The sequence below is a fragment of the Echinops telfairi genome, unplaced genomic scaffold (assembly GCF_000313985.2).
Source record: "Echinops telfairi isolate 266 unplaced genomic scaffold, ASM31398v2 ScPeMD7_31;HRSCAF=116, whole genome shotgun sequence".
NCBI lineage: Eukaryota > Metazoa > Chordata > Mammalia > Afrosoricida > Tenrecidae > Echinops > Echinops telfairi.
Window position 1 is genome coordinate 37,658,101 of NW_022103928.1, and position 21,085 is coordinate 37,679,185.

At 43.8% G+C, this 21,085-nt stretch overlaps 1 protein-coding gene across 1 annotated transcript in view; it reads left to right on the top strand.

The window, feature by feature from the left end:
• Nucleotides 1-21,085, top strand: part of PTPRN2 (protein tyrosine phosphatase receptor type N2) — a 1,475,949-nt gene that overhangs the window by 1,011,890 nt on the left and 442,974 nt on the right. The window contains exon 12 of the mRNA XM_045290142.1: nucleotides 4,481-4,545. Coding sequence (XP_045146077.1) covers nucleotides 4,481-4,545 — 65 coding nt within the window. The remainder of the gene's footprint in view (nucleotides 1-4,480; nucleotides 4,546-21,085) is intronic.

Sequence of the window (21,085 nt, forward strand, 5' to 3'; positions counted from 1 at the left end):
GATAGACCCACGTCTAATTGTCCTGTAAGTGCAAGTCGCAGTTTTCCTTTTTCTAAAATGAAGATAAGCGTACTCAGAGAGCACAATCATTTTAAAGATTAAGATGAGCTAAGTGAAAAGACCTGGTGGTACAATGGTTAACTGTTTGGTGGTTAAGCAAAAGGTCTGGAGTTGAAGCCCATCACACAGCCATTGGGATAAAAGACTGGCTAATGCGATCGTCTGCTCTCACAAAGATCGCAGCCTGGCAGGCTAAGTGGGACCCGTTTCTACTGAGATCTGATTGAACACAGCAACAAGGTGATGGGTGAGTAGTGCGGTCTTGAGTGCTTGGCATGTAGCAAGACTTGAATAATGGTCAGGCAAAAAACGATATTGTGTTTATTATTGACTTCATTGTTTTGATTTTAACACGCAATTTAGTCTTGAATTGGTCTGGTAAGGGTGAGCTAGTTTCTTGTACTGATTAAAATGCCCTTAGTGGTTTGCAAAGAATCCCAGTTTGCATGGTCCAAGTGGTTTGCTTCAGTTGAGAATAATCAGAGTTGACTAAAATCCACCCTGTTGTCATGGAATCATTAGTAACTCATGGTGACCCCATGTGCCAGAGTAGAATTACTTCATCCTTCTAGAGCTTTCTTGGCTAGAGTCGTTACATAAACAGTTCATGAGACCTTTCGTTTGCAATGCCAGTGGGTTCAGTTGAACTGCCAAGCTTTAGGTTAGTAAAGGCTGCAACAAACTGCTTGGGCCACCCAGGACCTAAACTAATTTTTAAAGACCCTTCAAGTAGACACATAGAGACATGTTGGTTAGGACTGCTGGGGTCTGCATTAATTCATGAAAAGAACAATTCAGCCATTTACTAAACATCAAAGCATTGTCTTGGACCCTGGAAAAACAAAGAAGAATTAGGGGCCACACTGCCCTTAAGGAGCTCACGATCATCTTGAGAGACAGATATGTTTGGGGCCATTATTTTATTTTATGTATCACTCTGAAAGTAAGAGTCTTGTAAGTTAAATCATATCATGATGCTCCTAACATCTTTAGATTATGTTCAGTTTACAGAATTAACTTTGATAAATTCATTTATCAAAAATCACTCTTGTGCATGCATCAAAAGAACATTGTAACACGTTGTAAACAGATTAGAGAGTTCCAAAGACATTTACACATTCGGAGTCCAACTCTCCTGCATCACTGTCCAATGCGACCACTGTGATTTTTCTGGCACTGTAACCCTAGGCCATCCAGGGTGTGGATGATGCAGCAGTTCTCAGAAGAGTGCAGAAGAATGGCTGTTCCACGCAGCTGGCACTCATTCTAGAAGTGTTGATGCTGGTGCGTTCATGATCCTTTGGAAAAGTGCCAATACACACTATCTATATAGAAGCCAGGATTCAGATTCCGTCCTTAAAGGTCCGTTACATGGAAGGATATGGTTTTTCAGATAGGCTGGTAAGAATAATAACCACGTTTACACTCAGTACAGAGCCTAAGACGTCTGACTTCAAATGTGATAAAAATATGGGGGATATATGCATTTTAGAGTCAAGGAAATATAATAGACTAAGACCTAAATGTTGGATATAAACGCATTATTTTTAGGAGTGTATCAGTGCCAATTTGTACCTGCTTGCTAGAGCTGATTTTCACATTTTTTGGAATGTTGTGAGCCAGTTATTAAATGTAGATGATTTTAAATTAAATTATATACACTTACCGTTATTGAAAGCAAAGGCTGAGTTCACAAAATCATCCTTTCTGGCTGATTTTACTATCATTGATGTTCTCATATGGGGTGGGCATTGGGTTGCTAAGCACAGGGTCGCTGGCTCATTCCCACCAGCTGCCCCACAGGATGAAGATGAGGCTGTCCCAGTAGTGACTTACTGTGTCTGAAGCCTCATAGAAGGTCCCTGGGAGTTAGAATCAACTAAATGCCAGAGAGTTTGGTTTGGGGTGCCCTTGAGATTATCTTCATCTGTGTTAGTCTGGGTACTTTAGGGAAACAAATCCACAGAAACTCATGTAAAATAGAGAGAGTTTTATATAAAGGTTAAGTGCTCATCAAGCAAACATCCCAACCCAGTGCTGCACACAAGTACAACATTAACCCATATGTCCAACATCAATCCACAAAGTCCTCCTCCATCTTACAAAACACACGCAATGACGCCAACTGCAGGAGAAAGCTGAGTCAGTGAATGTGTAAGCATCTCAGTGCTGGCAGGGGTCTCCACACGGCTGCTCCAGCACCCAGGGCTGCATCAGGATAGGTCCATGTGGCTTCTCCTTGGGGATGTCTTACAGGAAGTGAGCCTTGCCAGCTGAAGCAGAGAACTGACTAAGGCAGCTGCACCCTGGTCCGGCCATTAGGAGGCAAGAGACCTGAGAACTAGAAAGGCAAGGCTCACCGAGCCACTTACCTCTCCGCCCTTCAATTAACCCCACATGTGTTTATCGGCCAGGTTGGCACAATAAACTTTAACTACCCAAGAGCCTGGAGCTCTACTTCTGAAAATGTTGCCATTAAAAACTGCACTGACACACACACACACACACACACACACACACACACGGGGTCATCACGAGTTGGGGTCAACTCAACAACATCTAGCTTGCTGACAAGGCTTTACGGGTTTTCTGAAATCACCGTTTGAAGGCCTTTGAAACTGTTCAGGAGTCTGAATTTCATCCTGCAGGTAGATGGAGCCACGAAAAAACGAGGGCAAAGCATGGCCCTTTTAGACTGACTTCTGAAGAGTTTTCTGGGTCACGGTGAAGAGTGTGGATCAGAGTAGTGTCTGGAAAGCTAGAGTTTGCAGGTCAAATCTAGTCCCTTCTGTTTTTGTAAATAAAGTTTTATTGGGACACAAACATAGCCAATCACTTGTTACTTATGGGTACTTTTCCATGGTCATGACATCTGATATACCTGCCACAGAAACTGTTTGGCTTACAAAGCCTGAAATATTTACTATCTGGCCCTTTGCAGGAAAAGTTTGCCAAGCCCTAATTAGAATAGTCTACATTAGTATTGGTCAGACTGATTTTTCCCCCCATTCCTGAGCTTGAAATCTGTTACTTCTCTACAGAAATAAATGTACTTTTTAAAATTCCATTTTTATGTGCTTTGTGTTCCTAAGCCGATTTAAAAGGGTTCACTAACTATTATCCCCCAAAAGTACCTTGCCATTCAGTAAAATTCTCCCTTTGTTAGTGAGAGAACATTAAAATTGATTGCTTTATGCTCTATCCTAAAAGAATATATTCTCTTGCCATTCAGGGTTTACATTTGTGCCATCACTCCCCATTCCCGCCCCCAGCCTTAAAGTATCTGAAAATACCTTTGCTTTAACCCAGTTTTATGTCTGCCTGGTTCTTTCCCTGCAGTGGATATGTGAAAAATAACATTCATTTGTTCCAAAGGAAAAACTTTCTATAAAACAATGAAAAGGCTCTAGAGGTGGGAAAGGCAGGCTATAGCAAGATCTCATTTATATCATTCTAAAATATATAATTTCATTACCCAAGATTAACGTAGGTGTATTACAATAAGAGGTGAAAGTAATTGCTATTTTCTCACTATCTCATTATACATTAATCACAATTGCAGTGCACTTTTCATTCATAGTGTTTGCAACAAAATCCTATTTTTTTCTGGTTTTCATTTCCAAAGTGAGAGAACCTTTATCCAAAAGACTGCTTCAACAGAAACATAAGCCAAGGTCAATTGCATTGTGATAAAGCTTCCCCTGGATGAAGTGGGGGCAGGTGGGTTTTCAGTGTTAGCATGAGGATTACTGAGTTTGCATTTGCATCTGCTAATTGTTTCCAGAGCTTGTTTCTTTGGGTAAGATATGGAGTGTACTTCATTTTCTGGAAATCTGCCTTATTCTAAGCCAGGAATACAGTAGGATGATTCCTATAGGCTGTTTCTTGTAGGGGGATGAAGAAGAAGGGATAAAATAGTTTAAAGCACCGATGAAATGAATACTTACAGGAAACGTTCCTTACCGATGAGTCTTTTTTTCCCCAATGAGTCTTTTTACTTATAAATAATACTGGTTAACGAGATATATCACCAAATAATCGTAGAAGCCACAGCCATTATGTCACCTTAAAGAAAGAATTTACAGTTTGCAAAGCATGTCTACACACAATCTCTTGTCGAGTTTTCATTGTTGTAATTCTGAGATTCGTTAGTATTGCATATATGGGTAGATGACGTTGAAGGTATCCAGTGACTTGCCCGAGCTGAATCAGCTTCCTCAGGGAAAATTCGAGCCTCAGACTTCGATTCTCCTCCTCACTCCATGGTTTTTGCCCCATGACATTATTGTCAAATTAGGCTGTACAAGTAGAGATGTCGTAGAACCTTTTAATAGAAGAAAATGCTTAAGTGTGTCTTGACAGTTATGGAATTTGCCCAGCTGACACCTGTGCTTCCTTTCTACCCTCCTCCCCCCAACAGTCGACGGCAAAGGCAAACTTGAAGAAACCTCTGGGGTGAGAATTCTTCAAACTGGAATCGGGTCGGTAAGTAATACAAAGAGATGATGTCGTCCAAAATATGCTTGAAAGTATTTGCCCTATCGTCGTGTGTACGTCGAATGATTAACAGCCCCGGTGGACAATTTGGACATGTAGGTGAATTCAACTCACATTATATGGGCATATGGGAAGAGCCACTTGATTGGTGAAAAGCAGTCCTCATATCGGCCTTAAATGCCGATCAACTGCACCTGGTTAAGTTGACACAGTTTAAGGTGTCTCTGACATGATACTTTGGTGTCTCCCCTCAAAAGAAGTCATTGACCAAAAATCCCAGAGAAACCTGCAGAAAATATGCGCCGGTGCCTTGAGATGCTTCTTTATCATTAAGGAGGAATGAGCCAGTAGAGGGTATTCCTTCCGCCTGGGTTGCAGTGGGGCGTATTATTTTTCTTCATGTATTTAAAGACATCTATTTGAGGCAAAACCATCTAAGAGAACAAACGCTTCCATAATATAATTTCAAATCTATCAAACACCAGTCACGTCCAAACATTGTTATGTTGGTATCAAAAAGAGCTACTTGACCAAACACTCCATCAGCAATTATAGCTGATGGCACTTTTCTCCTCAGAACCTTGACTCCCTGACGGCTGCTTCCTCCGCCTCGGGATAATTTAATGAATTGTACACAGAACAATAGACGTGATCCCCCTTGTGAGTGGTATGCTGCCACTCGTAAATCGGCGTGGACAGAAACCAATCTGCGCTATCACGTCTGAAATTTCAGATTTCACAGCACTCACCGCTCAAGATAATTAACTATTAAGGAGCAGTGTACTTAGGCATGTTCGTGGCTACTCCGCCGGTATGTCCTTTGCGGAGCCTCTTAAAGATTAGGCGGCTTTCTTTGGGGAAATCTCCTATTCACGAGGCATGAATCTTGGGCTCTTGAAATAAGAACTTGTTTAATTGGTGGCTCTTCCCAAACAAAGGCTCTTGTGCTTACAAAGTCGTACATGCTTCAGACCAGCTTTATAGAGAGAGGGCACTGTACCCTGAAAAAAAGGCGTTTTTCAGTTAAACAATGGGCAGAGTGCAGGAGAGGAGGAAAACAGATGACTGATAGAAACTTTTCATAAAATGGTTGAAGGGCCCTGACAGAGACAATTGTCCCTGATGGTTTCTCAATCCCTTTCCTGCTCCGACTGGATTAATGCAGCATTCCACAGCTGGCAGCACGTGGACTTTCCCTCTGTGGCATGTGGTATCTCAGGCAGCCAATGGTGAAGAAGAAGTCAAATATCTATAGGGCTCCAAAGAACTTATCTGTTTTTCCATGCAAGGTACAGTAACTGGTGGCCCCAGTGCAATCCACTGGCATCCAGTAAATTCTGGCTCCTGGCAGCAGGGGACACTCAGAGCAGGAAAGCTTCTGGTGAGAGAGGCAATGGCCTTGATTGATTTCATGACCTCTCCTTAGAGGGGAGCAGACATTGTACAATCCCTCTCCCCTTAATTTCATCGGATGGGAGAGTGTATTGGTGCAGTCAGTCCTATGGGGAGAATGATGATGTTCTGTGAAAGCCTGTCATCAGGGAAGAAATCCTCTTCGATTGAGGTTATCACCACCCATCTAACCCAGAGAAAGCTGCGACCTTAACTGTCCAGTGTACAATGGCAGTGTCGTGTGTGGACGGAAGTTTATTCTGCTCTATGTGAAGGAAAGAGAGGGCGCACAGGCGGTGGTGAAGGTGTGGGGCTGTGCATTCCGTGGGTCGGTTGGAGATATCGCTGCCATGGCACGTGGCGCTCGGTTGCTCTTTGTTATTCAAGCACACCCCCAAATGCCAAATTCTTTCTTTTCTGCTGAGTCAACTCTGACTTGCGGCAAAACCATGCAGCACCAAAAGCTAACTGTTCCATGGGGTTTTCCTGGCCATAATCTTTAGGAAAACACCTTACCACCCCTTTCTTCTGCAACAACATGGGGTGGTAAGGTGTTTTCTTCTGCAACAACTGGGAACCTTTAGGTTAGTAGTCTAGCATAAACCACTGATGCCCCCCAACGTCTGTAAGTTAAAGCATGCACTGCGCCTTGTTTGACACACTATTTCAGAAAAGAGAGAGCCAACGGTGATGGGATTGGGCCAAAGGACGGATGGTTTCATGAAGCATGACTTGCTTGTGTATCTTGCTTAGCTTCGTAAGACAATCGAGCATCATTGTCAATTAAACCTGAGCCTGAAAGACAGCCCCTCCCTGATGACCTGTTTAGGATGAAGCTGCTCATGGTCCCACAATGGAAGAACTGTGAGGGTCACAAGTGTAACTTTATTCTTTTCCCTCTGCATCGCCGTGGCCAGTTAGCAGCTTAGGGCTTAGCATCTGAAAATGGCTCTGCCTGCTCTCAGCACTGGCAACCTTGAATCTCAAGGATATTTCCCCTGTTTATAAGGGGAAAACATGTTTTTCTTATCCTAGTAGCTAATCTGATCAGTATTTGCTAAATGCATCCCATCTCAATTTTGTTCTTCAATTCTGCAGCTATCATCCATAATCTCCTAGGATATTGCCTTTGTTTTCTGTTTGACATCCAACTCAGTTTCTTTTATTATACAATAGAGTAATCACAGTATACACCTCATTCCGTTATTGCGAAGATTTAATGCAATAATAGAGAACAAATGCCCAGACATAGGAACCACTTAATAAATACTACTTTATTACTATTTTTGTTATTCTTCTGTGATATTCTTATTGTACAGATACTGAACCTTCTTATTCCACCTTCTATGTCTCAAAGTATACTTTTACGTTTTTACATAAATAACTCTCAGCACTACATTATATCCTAATTCCTTACATTTTCTTCCAAATTTTTTAATCTGTGCCTAATCTGCTATAAAATCTAAATGTTATAAACTTTCTTTTGAGTTACCATGTTTTTACTTTTAGAAAAAAATATGTTTATTGCTCTTTCAAATCTACCTGTTTGTTTTTTCCACACTGTCTTGTATTTTTATTATGGTTTATGAATCTTTTAAAAATTGTTTTAACCAATCTTAAGCTTTATAGTTTCATTCCGATCGTTTTACTATTTACTACTCTTGAACATTTTAACCCTCATTTTTTATATCTGCTCACTTTCCTTCCAGTTTATTTTGTGTGTGTGATTTACTATTTGTTTATTGTGAGTTTATCTTCAGCAGAGTTGGTCACACTGAAGACGTGGGTTTCTATACCTTATGCCCTTGATAGGAACATTTCTGTATAAGAAGTTTTCTTTTTACTTCTTCTAGACTCCTAGAAGAAGCCCTGGTAGGGTAGTAGTTACAAATTGAGCCGCAATCTACAAGGTCAACAGTTCAAAACCACTCAGTGGGAGAACGATGGGGCTTTCAATTCCCATAATCTTACCATAGTGAATGGGTGGGGGAGGGGGTGTTGAGTAGAGACCCTGGGCCCATTTGTAGGCCACTGGAGATCCCCTTGCAGAGGGGTCTCGGGGAGGAGACGAGCCAGACAGGGTGTGATGTAGCAATGATGAAAAATACAACTCTCCTCTATTTCCTAAATGCCCCCCCCCCACCAATCATGATCCGAATTCTACCTTACAAGTCTGGCTAGACCAGAGGGTGTACACTGGTACAGATATGAACTGGAAACACAGGGAATCCAGGATGGATGATCCTTTCAGGACCAGTGGTGTGAGTGGCTATACTGGGAGCATAGAGGGAGAGTGGGTTGGAAAGGGGGGACCGATTACCAGGATCTACATGTGACCTCTTCCCTGGGGGACAGACAACAGAAAAGTGGGTGAAGAGAGACGTTGGACAGGGCAAGATATGACAAAATAATAATTTATAAATTATCAAAGGTTCATGAGGAGTGGGGAGCGGGGAGGTAGGGGGAAAATGAGGAGCTAATGCCAGGCACTTAAGTGGAAAGCAAATGTTTTGAGAATGATGAGCGTAATGAATGCACAAATATGCTTTACACAATTGATGTGTGTATGGCTTGTGATAAGAGTTGTATGAGTCCTTAATAAAACGATTAAAATAAATAAAATAAAATTAAAAAAAAGAGTTTTAGCCTCAGAATCCCAGAGGGGTGGTTCTGCGTGGACTTGAAGGTAGTGGGTTGGACTCCTAGAGTCTCAGTGATCCTAGATCCATTTTTATGTTGATTTCTCACCTTGAATTCTCTGTCCCATCCAAGCAGTAAAATTAAGACCCAATTCTGGCTCCTGGTCCAGGTCTGGGTTTCAGTTCTGTTAATTTGGGGTTGTTTTTTTTTCCATTCCACCATTGAGTCCCAGAGAAAGAGCAAGCCTCCTTGCTGCCTCTCTGGCTAGTGGGAAGTTTGTTGCTTGGTTGCCATTCCTAGATGGGCATCTCTTCTAAGTTTTATTTGGCTTGGCATCTTGAGACCTGGGTTTCTACTTCCTGGAACTTTATATATGATACTGTGGAGACCTAAGAACACCACCCCCAGTCTCACGCCCTGGGGTCAATAAAAAGTACCTCATTTCCAAGAGCAGCTTTAGTTTTTACACCATTTTTCATTTTTGGCCTCTGGGTATTTCCCATCATTTCTTTTGGTCTCGACTTAGCATTTTTTTAATTTGTTGTGCGTTGTCAACAAATTATTTATTATCTTTCTATTCTATTTTCCCGTGAATATTTGAAGCCCCTTTGTATATGTATGTGTATATAATGAAAGAATTCCCCTCCCTGGATCAACTCAGGCCACTCCGTATTCAGTCAAAAAATACTTACTGAATGCCTACTATGAGTCAGACACTGTTTTAAGAACTACATTCAGTGAACGAAATAGATAGGGGCACTGCTATCCTGGAGTTTACGTTCCACTGAAAGCTGAAGATCCATGGGAGAATATGGTTTGGAATCAGAATCGACTGGAAGGCATTGAGTTTGGTTTTCGTTTAGGTTGTTGCTTGGTTTGTTTTCAGCTCAAGACAAACATCAGGCTGTCAAGTTTCATTCTTTATGTCTGTGGACAAACCATCTTTGGTCTCTTCCATTCCAAAACCTTTCACATCATATCTACTTATGGATACGTGTTAGATCTTGTCATCACCCCAAACTATTGTTCCTCTGAATTTTTTGCTATACAAATTTTGCTATAGAAAAACCTCCTTACCATCCAGATCGCAAATCCCTCTGCTCTCACCAGACCTTCTCTTTGACTTTCTGAGACACGTGTCTCCTGGAACCTTCTTTTCTTGCAACCTGTTTTCTTTCACCAATCACACCTCCCCACCGAATCCGCCTGCACCATCCTTCTGCTGAAAGCTAAATCATCTACCAATGATCCAACCCTCATCCCCTCCAAAATCACGACCTCTTTGCATTCCTGCACTCAATCACTGAGCAAATATGGAGCAGCACATAGGTGCAAGAATTTCTTTTCATCTACCTCCCTTAATAATTTGTGAACTTGTTAACAGCAGGAAGTATGTCTTATTCACTTTTGTATGGTCCCCTTACTGTGCTAATTGGTTTCACATGAAGTGCCTTATCACCAACCTCAGAGGATCACTTCGCACTGCCTGACGAAATTTCCCACGGAGGTCCACCCTCCCAGACTTCAAAATATCTGCCTTAAATTCCTTGCCTTGTTCTGACGACCACCCTACGTACACACATCTGTGCAGCTACTCGTGTGCTCTCAGCCCATGGGTTCAACTGAGACGTCATTGAGCAGAAAATTCCCACACCTTCCCTACATTTAGTCCACCATCCAAGTCGCACGTGCTTACACTTTTTACCCTTGTCTCATTCTCTGTAACAGTGGGTAAAGTTACCCCCTTCCATGCCATGATTCTGTTCCCTCCCACCCCAAAAGGTATCTCCTCTGCTGTTATTTCCCTCCCTTAAATCATCAATCCATGTATACACACACGTGTATGTATCTTTATATTTACATATAGATATATGAATATACATATGTGATATACATATGAATTATGTTACAAACTCAGGGTCCTTCTTCATTTATTAAATAATGCATAGACCCTAACAAGGGTTATGATTATTATTGTTCTTATTATCAGTTTTTTAAGAAAAAAATTTTAAGTATTTTATAGACATGCTCTACCTAGAAACTGGAGTTAAATAATTCACGAAAACCTGAACTGCTGCTGTGACTATTTGTGAAGTTTACTATTTAAATTCTTAAGGACTTTCCCCTGTGCCCATTCAGGATGCCCATTCTCTGCATGGTTGAATGACTTCCTGTGGGTAGCCGTGGGGACAGTAGCTCCAGGCAAAGGGCAGAGGGCCAGCATAAAGCAAAGCTGCTACCATCTCACCAGTTTCTCTGTATTGCTCGTGCACCAAGTGCAGGTGCTCTCTGGTCTCTAAGGAAGCAGATGCTTGACTCCCCTGCAGAAGTGCAACCCTTCCTGGGAGCAGAAATGGAGCAGAGTCTAGAGCATTGATTTCATCCACTGATTAAAATCTTGCAACACACCACACACACACACACACACACACCGATCCTCTTGGCTTTAGTCACCCTGGACCTTCCCTCTTTCTCCCACATCCATAGCCACCTCTAGATCAGTGGTTCTCAACCTTCCTAATGCTGTGACCTTTTCATACAGTTCCTCATGTTGTGGTGACCCCTCAACCATAAAATTATTTTCATTGTTACTTCATAACTATAGTTTTGCTACAGTTATGAATTGGGCAACCGCTGTGAAAGGGTCGTTTGATTCCCCAAGGGGGTCTTGAAGCACAGGTTGAGAAGTGCCGCTCTAGCTGTTTCCCTGGTCTACCAGGGACTAGTGATCAACTCCTTGATACCCTGCCCTTCTCCCCATGGCAGTGGTCTAGTTCAGAAGTCAGCATTTCACCCCGTTTTGAAGTTGATTAGCATCATCCTCACATGGGCTCTCAAATGCAGAATCTCTGCCCTTCCATTTAATGTTTGCCTTCAACGTGCTCCTCTCCGAGCTTATTCTTGAGAAGAGGAGGTAAGTTGACACATTTAGAGCACCACAAGGCCAGCAGTTCGAAGCCACTAGCCACTTTGCTAGATAAAGACAGGGCTTTCAACTCCCACAAAGAGTCTCTGAAACTCACGTTCAGCAGTTCTCCCCTGTCCTATGGTGTCGCTATGAGTTAGCATCGACCTGATGGCACTGAGTTGATTTTGAGTTGGATAGGGAAATGGGGGGAAAAGGACGCAAAGAGGGGAAGTTTTGTAAAAGCTAATGATAATCTTTCTCCCCCCTAAATTTAATTACCTTATTCAGTAGCTAGCCTGATTTTGATTTCTTTTAAATGTATTTGATATGAATAACTCTGCTAATTCCTTACTCTGGAATGTTAAGCAGAGTTTGATTACTAGAAATCTAACAACATTTACAGAACCTCACCCTGCCTCTGTGATTCACACGTGTGATGACAGATAGTGGAATTAAAACCTTTTAAGCCAAATGGAAAATCTCAAAACAAAATTCAAGGGAAATGAACAGATTATAGTGCATGTACACTTTCCTAATAGATTAGCGGTATTTTGACATCTTTCAAAATCTAATTTCAGATATTCTGAAATGTTACTGCATTTTACTTGAATTCATAAAGCCAGGTTTTTGCCACAGGAAAATAATCACCAAAAGAACCCTCAAAAGTTCAGAAGAAAAATAATTTAGATGTGTATCACCAAGTAGACACAGGAAAGCAGATTCATGAGGACAGCTTCCACAGACATCCCAGATATCTAGGATTGCTCCCTGGGGTCTTCATAGTAGTGATTTGAACCCAGAGGTGGAAGATTACCTTCCCCATCATCTTAGTAAAGAGCATGGCTGTCCCTGACATGGTGCTGTTGGGTAAGCATTAGACTACTAACCATAAGATTAGCTGTTCAAACCCACTAGCTCCTTCATGGGAGAAAGGTGAGGCTGTCTGCACCTACAGATTTACCGCCTCAGGAATCCTAGATAGAGTAACTTTGAGTCAGAATCAAATTGACGGTGGTTTGGTCCCTTGAGTTGCAGAATAGCTCCGGTGGGCTCCAAAATTTCAATGAGGAAGCATTTACAAGCAACAACACACTTCAACTAAAAGGAAGTACTGATTTAGATTGGGAACTATTGTCCAACAATAGAACAGTCTGCCTTGGTTAGTAATGAGTTCCCCACCACTAGGGAGATGCCAGCTGTAGATAGATGACTATCTGTTCAGATTCTGAAAAGGTTATATCTCTACCTGTGTCCTGTGGGGTGATGTCAGATGTGGTTTTCAAATACACCTTCCAAGAATTCCCGGGGTTTTGAGGAAGTGTTGCTTGAGTGAGGGTAGGAAGTGGACCCTACTGCCACAGCTCATCACACATGCTGGTTGAACTAGGTCTGTGCTATTTTCTTATCTGTTACTTATTGGGTTTCTGGGTAAGATTTTATTTGAAGAATGGAATATGTAGTTAAGAATATGTTGATCCTCACAGTCCCTTAACCTTCTGAATCTAGGATTATGTTTCTACTCCCACAAATTAATGTGAATTTACTTGTATGGTGTGTGTGTGTGTTGCCAGGGAGAGGGAGAGGCTGTGTAAGGTCACTGACAATCGTTACTGTGAAATAAGTGGGCGTAAGGGAGACATGTAATAGATGAGAAAACAGCTTCATTTTCAAGTCTGCTCTTGCAGGTTTCCAAGGCTGTCAAAACACTCAACTTTCTCCCCTGGAGCTGCTGATGGTTTTGAACGGCTGACTTTGCAGTTAGCAACCCAACACAAAGTGCACTGTGCCACCACCAAAACAAAACAAACAACAGCAACAAAAAACCAGACTCACTGCCATTGAGACAGTTGACTCATCGTGACCCTATAGAACAGGGTAGAAGTGGCCCTGTGAATTCCCGTGATGATAACTGTTGATGGGAGTAGAAAGTCCCACCTTTCTCCCTGGGAACTGGGTGGTGGTTTCAAAGTGCTTGTTGTTAGCAGCCCAAGGCATAACCACTACACCACCAATACCCTTGAATATGTGCACGGACCCCACAAATAAATGACTTGACCCTAGAAGTGATGGGAAGAACCCCATCAGCGTCCTGGTGCAGACCAGGCAAATGACACAGCATGAACTTTGAGTGCCTGGGAAAATCTATAAATGGGAGTTGGAAAGAGGATATACAGGATGAAAAGCTAGCCAATAGCAGAGGGTCCAATATCAGCGACTGGAAGCCTGCATTTGCACCCAGCTGTGCTTTCAGATGAGCTGAGAGGCCGTCTACACCACTGTGTTGATGTAGCCCTTCAATAAACTCACATGCTCAATGCAAAACTTTCCTTTTGAAATTCAAGCTATCTTTCTTGAATTCTTCCCTGTGAGGATGACAACCATGCAGGGGGACGTCCTCACAGTAGCCAGCTAACCCTCTGGTAGTGGGTGATAGAATGGGGCTTCAAGAAGTTGGTGAGAAAATTGAATGAAAAGATAATTGAATTTTCCATGACTCTGTGAAGCCCCTTGGTGCATTTAATGCTGGCGATGGGGTAGGAAAATTGGGTTTGGGGAATCTTTCGATAGAAAATTAGACTCCTACATCTTACCCAGTAGCTTGTAACTTGCTCAGGCTTCGTTCAGAAAGAATTGACCTGCTGCTCACCATGAGACTGGAAGGCTGGGTACCAAGGAATCACAGACCTCTTTGAGAAACCCCTGAGAGCTTCGGAACCTCTCACCAGAAACACACACAGATGCATGCATTCCAAAATTGTATACATTTGCAAGGAATTTGAGATGTCTCCCATCACCAAAGGGATGAGGGATCACCTAAACGTAAGAGCAATGGCGAAAGCTCTGTGTCCCAGGCCCCGGAAAGGATGCCCAGCACTGTCTTCAGGCTGTCCTCAGTGGGAAGCCCTTGTCCCCTGGACTCCTGAGCAGCCCAGATCAAGGGGAGCCTCTTCCCCCACTACCCATGCGGGAGAGAGGGAGGGAGCTGTCCTCTAATCACTGTGATTTTGTGTGGGCACACTTTATATTGTCCTAATCTGCATTCCTTGACTGAGAACACTGCATTTTTCCCCCTCCTAAATGCAAAAAGTGCATCAATCCTCAGAAAAGCCTGTTTGCTTGTAAATATTCCTAATTTGTATTTGAAAGGGGGAATCTGTATAAAATTGCATGAAAATACTTGTAGCAGCCTGTCCAAGGCTGTTCCATATTCAGTGCATATGGTTGGCTCTCCCTCTGGCCCCCTCCTCCCCACTCCCTGCTGAGCCTTGTGATGATGGAAGGTTGGAGGTCAGTGCAGCAACCCTTATCTGGGCTCCACTGGCTCCGTGATAATGCATTTCCGCGTCCACAGGACAGACCCTTCGAGCTTAGCATACCCCACACCCCACGCACACCACTCTTCACACCTTTCTCTTATTTCCCCAAAGTAAAGAAAGTCACATGAGCAAAAAAAAGTTAGATATAATTAACCGCACTCAACATATCAACAAATACCAGTTTATTCTGAAACAACATCTTTTTCTCCTGAAATACTGTCTAAAGTGCAGGCATCCAGGGCCACCCTGGTTCACGCATGTCTTTTCAATACAGTTCTGTGATTTAAAGGCAGGGGAAGGGTCATGTGATGTGGCAGTTGCTATGGCGACAAATTCAATTTTTATTCAATATCAGAGTAAATAGTCACGTAAAATGAAATAAGTAATGTCTGCCTTGTGGCAGCGGCAGCTCGTGCACCTTACTCTTCCTCCCCCACCCTTCGCGTGCCCTTTTCTAACATTTTCAACTGCATTTTTATGTAAATATGCGTAATATATATTTCAGTTGCAGAGCCATGGCTTATTGTCTGAGGCTAAGACTTAGGTGATGTCTTGGACTGTATTACCCATAAGGAATGGGGAAGACCAACTTTGGCTTGTGTCTTAATAAAGTGCAGGACTGTTCCCGGAGTTTTCCCTGCCTAGCATAGTATCAGAATTTAATTTTTGTTTTGAAAACTGAGCACTAACAATACTTAGTGCCTCCGAATGCCGTATCCCAGAGAGCTTCCTTCAATTCTCTAACTGGTAGGATTTACCATTGCTTGAAAGGGAAGGAAGGAAATTAAAAGGGATGTGACGCCCACCTAAACCTCCTACGGCTTTCCAACAACTACAATAACAGCAGCTAATATTTAGTGACTGCTGATTGCCTGCCTGTGTCTGTTCGAATCGTCTCTGTGGTTCGCTGCTGTTGTCTGTGGTGCTAGTTGCTCCTGGTCGACTCCTGACTCCTGGGAACTCTGCGCTCACAAGGTGCTATTCCTCCCTGTGATCTGTTGCGGTTTGGACCATTGTCATTCGCAGGGTTTCCATAGACTCATTTCAGAAGTGGCTCTCCAGGCTTTTGTTCCTCGTCTCTCGTAGACTGGAAACCTGTTCAGAATCATAACAGCACGCGAGCCATCACGGTCGAAGGGTGGTGGCTACATCTGAAGTGCAGTGGCTGCGAATGGATCCTGTCCTTCATAATGAATGGTGAGAATTCTACCACTGATGGACTAGAATGTCATCAGATAGACACGATTACATATTAGGAAACTGAGGCACAGATGACAAGGACCTAGTTCTCATCAGTAACAGCAGTCGGCTTTGAATTCCAGAGCCTGGGTCTTGGTGGCATAGTAGGTTACACATTGGGCTGCTAACGGCCAAGTCAGTCATTGTAAACCCCCAGCCACCTTCAAGAGAACCATGAAGCTTTCGGTCCTGTCAAGACCGAGAACCTTGGAAATCCACAAGGGCAGTCCTAGTCCATCCTGTGGGGTCGCTGTGAGTCAGGAATGACCCAATACTAGTGCGTTTGGTCTTTGGCATCAGGAAAATCTTGAATTTTGCCTTTCAAGTAAAGGCAATGCTTTGGAAATACATCCACTTGCAGGATTAGCCTCAGTACCGGCACCCAGACTTCAGCAAGTGGATTATCATCTACCTGTAGAGCTGTGAATCCGAACCGACTGGAGGGCAAGGAGTGCGTAGATGCAACGCCGTCTCCTGGGACCCAGTCCATCCTCTCTCCCCTGAGATTCCATCACAGGGTGGAGGGAGAGGTGGCAATGCCACCTCTTCGCTGCTCCACTCCACAGTGCTATCAGCGCCCTCTCTTCCCCCACCGTGGTGACCCTAAAACCACGAGGGATATGAGAGGAGCCCGTTTCCTGAATGGATTAGAGAGCGCCGAGTCGAAGTGACCCCGAAGGTTAGTGTTCTCCCACAGCTCGTAAGTTGGTGGCCCATCCCGCGTCACCACCGTCCTTTCTACAGACTTCACCCGCACATGCATCCTAGTGTCTCCCGGTTATTCATTTCCCACGGGCCTTCCATTTCACCCAAGAGCTCAAGAGCTTTAAAAAAAAACAAACCACGTCTGCCTTCATGATCTTTGTGTCTCCAGCATTTAGCACGCTGCCTGGCACGTGGCATGAACTCGGTAAAAACTTGTTGAAACGAATATGATTGTGAAGCTGGGCTGAGGGGAGGCCCCCCTATTTGTCTGTGTTGGCTATTTGCACCCCCTTCTTCATAAACTAGCCAGGGGCCTCCCCCGGTGCTTTGTGACAGTGTTTGGTTCAGCTTTCCTTTGCTTGAAACTAGCTTGTATGTCACACACACACACACACACACACACACACACACACACACACATTTAAGTGAGTTTCAAGCTTACTTTTTCTCCTCTGACAACCACTCAGACCAGGTTGGATGAGCAAGGGATCTGGGGAGTTTTTAAAGTTTAAGTGATGATGATGATGAAGAAGAAGAAGAATCCCCCACCCCCACCCCCGTATCCGTGGACTAGAACACATACAAAGAACACCCAACTAGATGTAGTTTCACAGCTCAGCTCATCATAACTGGGATTGTTTCCCAATAACTCCACCCCCTGTTATGTGACTCATTCTTTCTTCTTCTCATTTTCCTCCTCCTCCTCCTCCTTCTTCTTCCTCCTTCCCCAGTACTCTTCCTTCTCCCCTCGCCTCTGGCCCTGGCCTCATCATAGTCTTCAAAGTCTTTTCCATTGGTGTGACAACCATTTCCCTCTTGATAATACCACTGGTGTGAGGTTTCCTTCCCATGAGTCTGCTCACATGATCGGGTGTCACCACCGCGTGCAGCTGTCATTTCATTTCAGTCTTTCAACTATTAACGTTCCTGTCTGCTCACCCTCCAAAGGGGCTGAGATCACTGGCTTGAAGACCTCTGTTGTGAAAGCCATAAGGATTTCTTTTTTTTCAAGCAAAGCTATTGTTACCATAGGACACAATTAGTCAATGACATTACAAAAAACATAAAGAAATGCTAAGTGGAGGATAATTTCATGTCCACATAGCCATACAGTAAATGCTGTGGATGGCAAATATAAGAGGGGTGAAGGTTGCTTGAAATTGCCTTGTCTATCAAGACTTTTCTACGGGAAGGAAAGGGATTCACTGTACTAAAGTGTCCCTGAACCAGGCCTAACTCACTGGTCTCACTTCTGTCATTGGTTGTTTAGTTACGGTTGAGCCAGAGCTCACTCCTGGCAACCCCGTGTGTAGCAGAGTGAAACTGTCTCATCCGGCACTATCTTCACGATCTTTGGTACACTCAAGGCCATTGCTACAGCCACTGTAGAATTTGAATGCCTTCCCACCTAGAACATTCCAACAATATAGCAGACAATACTCTGTTGTGATCTGTAAAGTTTTCATGAGTTGATTTTCAGTCGACCACTAGGCATGTTTTTCCCTCTTCTTCGTCTGGAAGCACCACTGAAACCTGTCTGCCATACATGGCCTAGCAGCTGTTTGAAGTACCAGTGGCATTGCTGCTGCTTCATAGCAGCCTGTAAGACACACCACACCACAAACTGACAGATGGGTGGTAAGGGGCTATTTTCAGCACCTTGCAAAACTCTTGAGAGTTAATCAGAAGTCAGCAAATATATGAATTCATATCTATCTAAAACAATGTTCAAGTAAAAAGAACAGCCTAAAGGCTAGCCTAATAGGCCCAGAGGCCTGGCCTTGGGTCCATATCCAGTATCGGATGAGGTGAGAAGGCCCTGTAGATGGAATAGAATGTACCTTCATTGTTCATTCTGCCAGTGGACTTCTGGCACATGTGGACTTCTGGCATTCAGTGCGGCAGCCTACCACACCCCTAGGTCTCCTTGACTCCAATCCAGTCCTCCATTCCACCAAATAGTGTCACTATAACCTTTTGACGTCTACTCATTGGAGAAAATAGTAAGCTCATTCATGAGCCTGGGCACCTCACCTTGACCTTCTCAACTCCATCCTGTAGGACTGACCTTTCAACATGGTCCCTAGTACTATTTTTGATGGATTACCTGTCTTCCTGGGCCTCTCCACAACTTGCAGATTGTCTTAAACAGCTGCTGGGCTCCTCAATAGATCCTGCCTGATCATGAGTGGCCTGCAATCACAGAGCTCATCCACCTGACTGAGGACAAGCTGTAGTGTCTGACACTCCAGGGTCAACCCCTGATGGGCCTCCAGTCGAGATTTTTCTTTTCAGCTGTGGTAGAACCCCACTCTCCTCACCTCCTCCCCACCACCCACGAGCATACCCACTTCACAGGTCAACCACTGTCGACCCCAGACTGACGCAAGCGAACAATCACAACCGAGTCGGGATTGCCAATTTGGAGAGACTAGTATTGGTTATCATTGATTATAAATGTCTTCTGAAACATAGGTTGAGAAAAGCTTTGAGATATTCCCCTCCTAGATCTGACAGTTTAACTCTCTAAAGTAAGCTTGAAAGGTAAATCATTTAAATTTGTTTCTTATGCCAAATTAACGAATGCCTCCTTAAGGTTCTTGAAAGCCGAACTGCCCTTTGTTTATAGCCCCCCAAGCACACCAGTGCAGCCCTGATGACACAGTGAGTTACGAGTTGGCTGCTAATCACAAAGTCAGCAGATCAAAACCACCAGCTGCTCTGCAGGAGAAAGATGAGACTTTCTACTTTCATAAAGACTTATAGTATCAGAAACCCCCGGGAAGCTGTTCTACTTGGTCCTATAGGGTCACTCTAAGTCAGCAGCAACCCGATGGCAGTGAGTTGGTTTTTTGGGAAGGCATATCGATGCCTCATGTACTCTAAATTCTAAAATACTTCACAAATGAAATGGGAGCTATAAAAAGTGCAGCTACAAAGCTTTACTTTGCCAAGTTCATGAGAGACGCAAATGAAGAACTTGAATATCCCAACATCTAAGGCGCTCTTACGAAGGACCCGGACCGATGGCTAAATACATCCTGGAAGGGTTGTCTATCAGGAGAAAATATAAAATCTGGAGTCAGCTTATCGTAGCGGTTTGATTCCTGTATCATTGATACACATCCCAATGCCACATTGTCAACCAGTCTTTCTTCTGGACCACCCCACCCCCTTCTGCTCAAAACCTCTGCTCCTTGTGCCCAAGCACCAAACACCCCAGAGAGTTCTGGTGTTGTGTCCCGGCCTGCGGGACGCACGAGCAAGGCCCTGCGGGGAAAGACGAACCTGGATGGAGAAAAGACACGGAGACGTGGAGCAAGACAAAACTCTGATCAAACTCATTTATTTGGGCAAAGCTGGGGTATGAAAAAGGGGGAACTGGGAGGTGCATATTTTAATAAGGTGTGCGACACAGCATCCAATCCAACATGTACGTTAATGAAGCATAAGAACATTAACCAATCAGCTGTAGGTAAAAGGGCGCGCGCGCTAGTTCTCAAAGACGTCCTGCATGCAGATTAAGGTCCATCAGGTGTAAAGCAAAGTCCATCTTAGTCCAATGAGCGCCTGGCATTATTAACCAATGGGTGAAAAGGTCAACTTTACAACTGCCCGTGCTACAGAGCACGTAGCTAGGAACGGGGAGGCAGGAATTTAGGCAGGGCCTCACAGGTTTTGCAAATGAAAGACTAGGAAGCAGCCAAGTTCGGCTCAGGCTGAGGCTAAGGCCTTAATGGCCACCGGCTCCCAACATTCTGGTCTGGCCAGCTGCCAGTCAAACCCAAGGGCCTGCCATGAGGGTCACATTGTGATGGGTGCCCCAACAACCAAACTCCTGGAAGTTCTCTGCACTATGATCGGCGTCGCTCCAACTTCACCCTGGAAAGTGACAGACGGAAGGCTGTGCGTGGCCATGCCTGAAACACCTTCTCAACTCCGACTCCACTGAGCATGGGTTGAAACCGCAGCGTCTGCCCGCTGCTCTTCTAGCTCATAGGCTGTGCTTTCTGTTTGCATAACATTGATTGATAACCCGCAAGACACCCCTGTGGGATTGTTTGGGGTTTTTGGTCAATAAGAGCTTCCCGTATTGCCTCAGGTGACAGCCCCAAGCTACTCCAAAAAAGGAGGAAAGGAATAGAGGTGACACGAGACAGAGATTCCCTTAAACTCTTAAACTACTTTGCACATAATCTTTTACCTCTTTTTCTTTGGAGCAAAAAAATGAAAAGGATCAAGTTAAGAGGCTAATTGGTCTTCTATGTAGCCAGACTCTTTTGCAAATTACAACTGTATTTTTCTTAATGATAGCACAAGGCCAAAA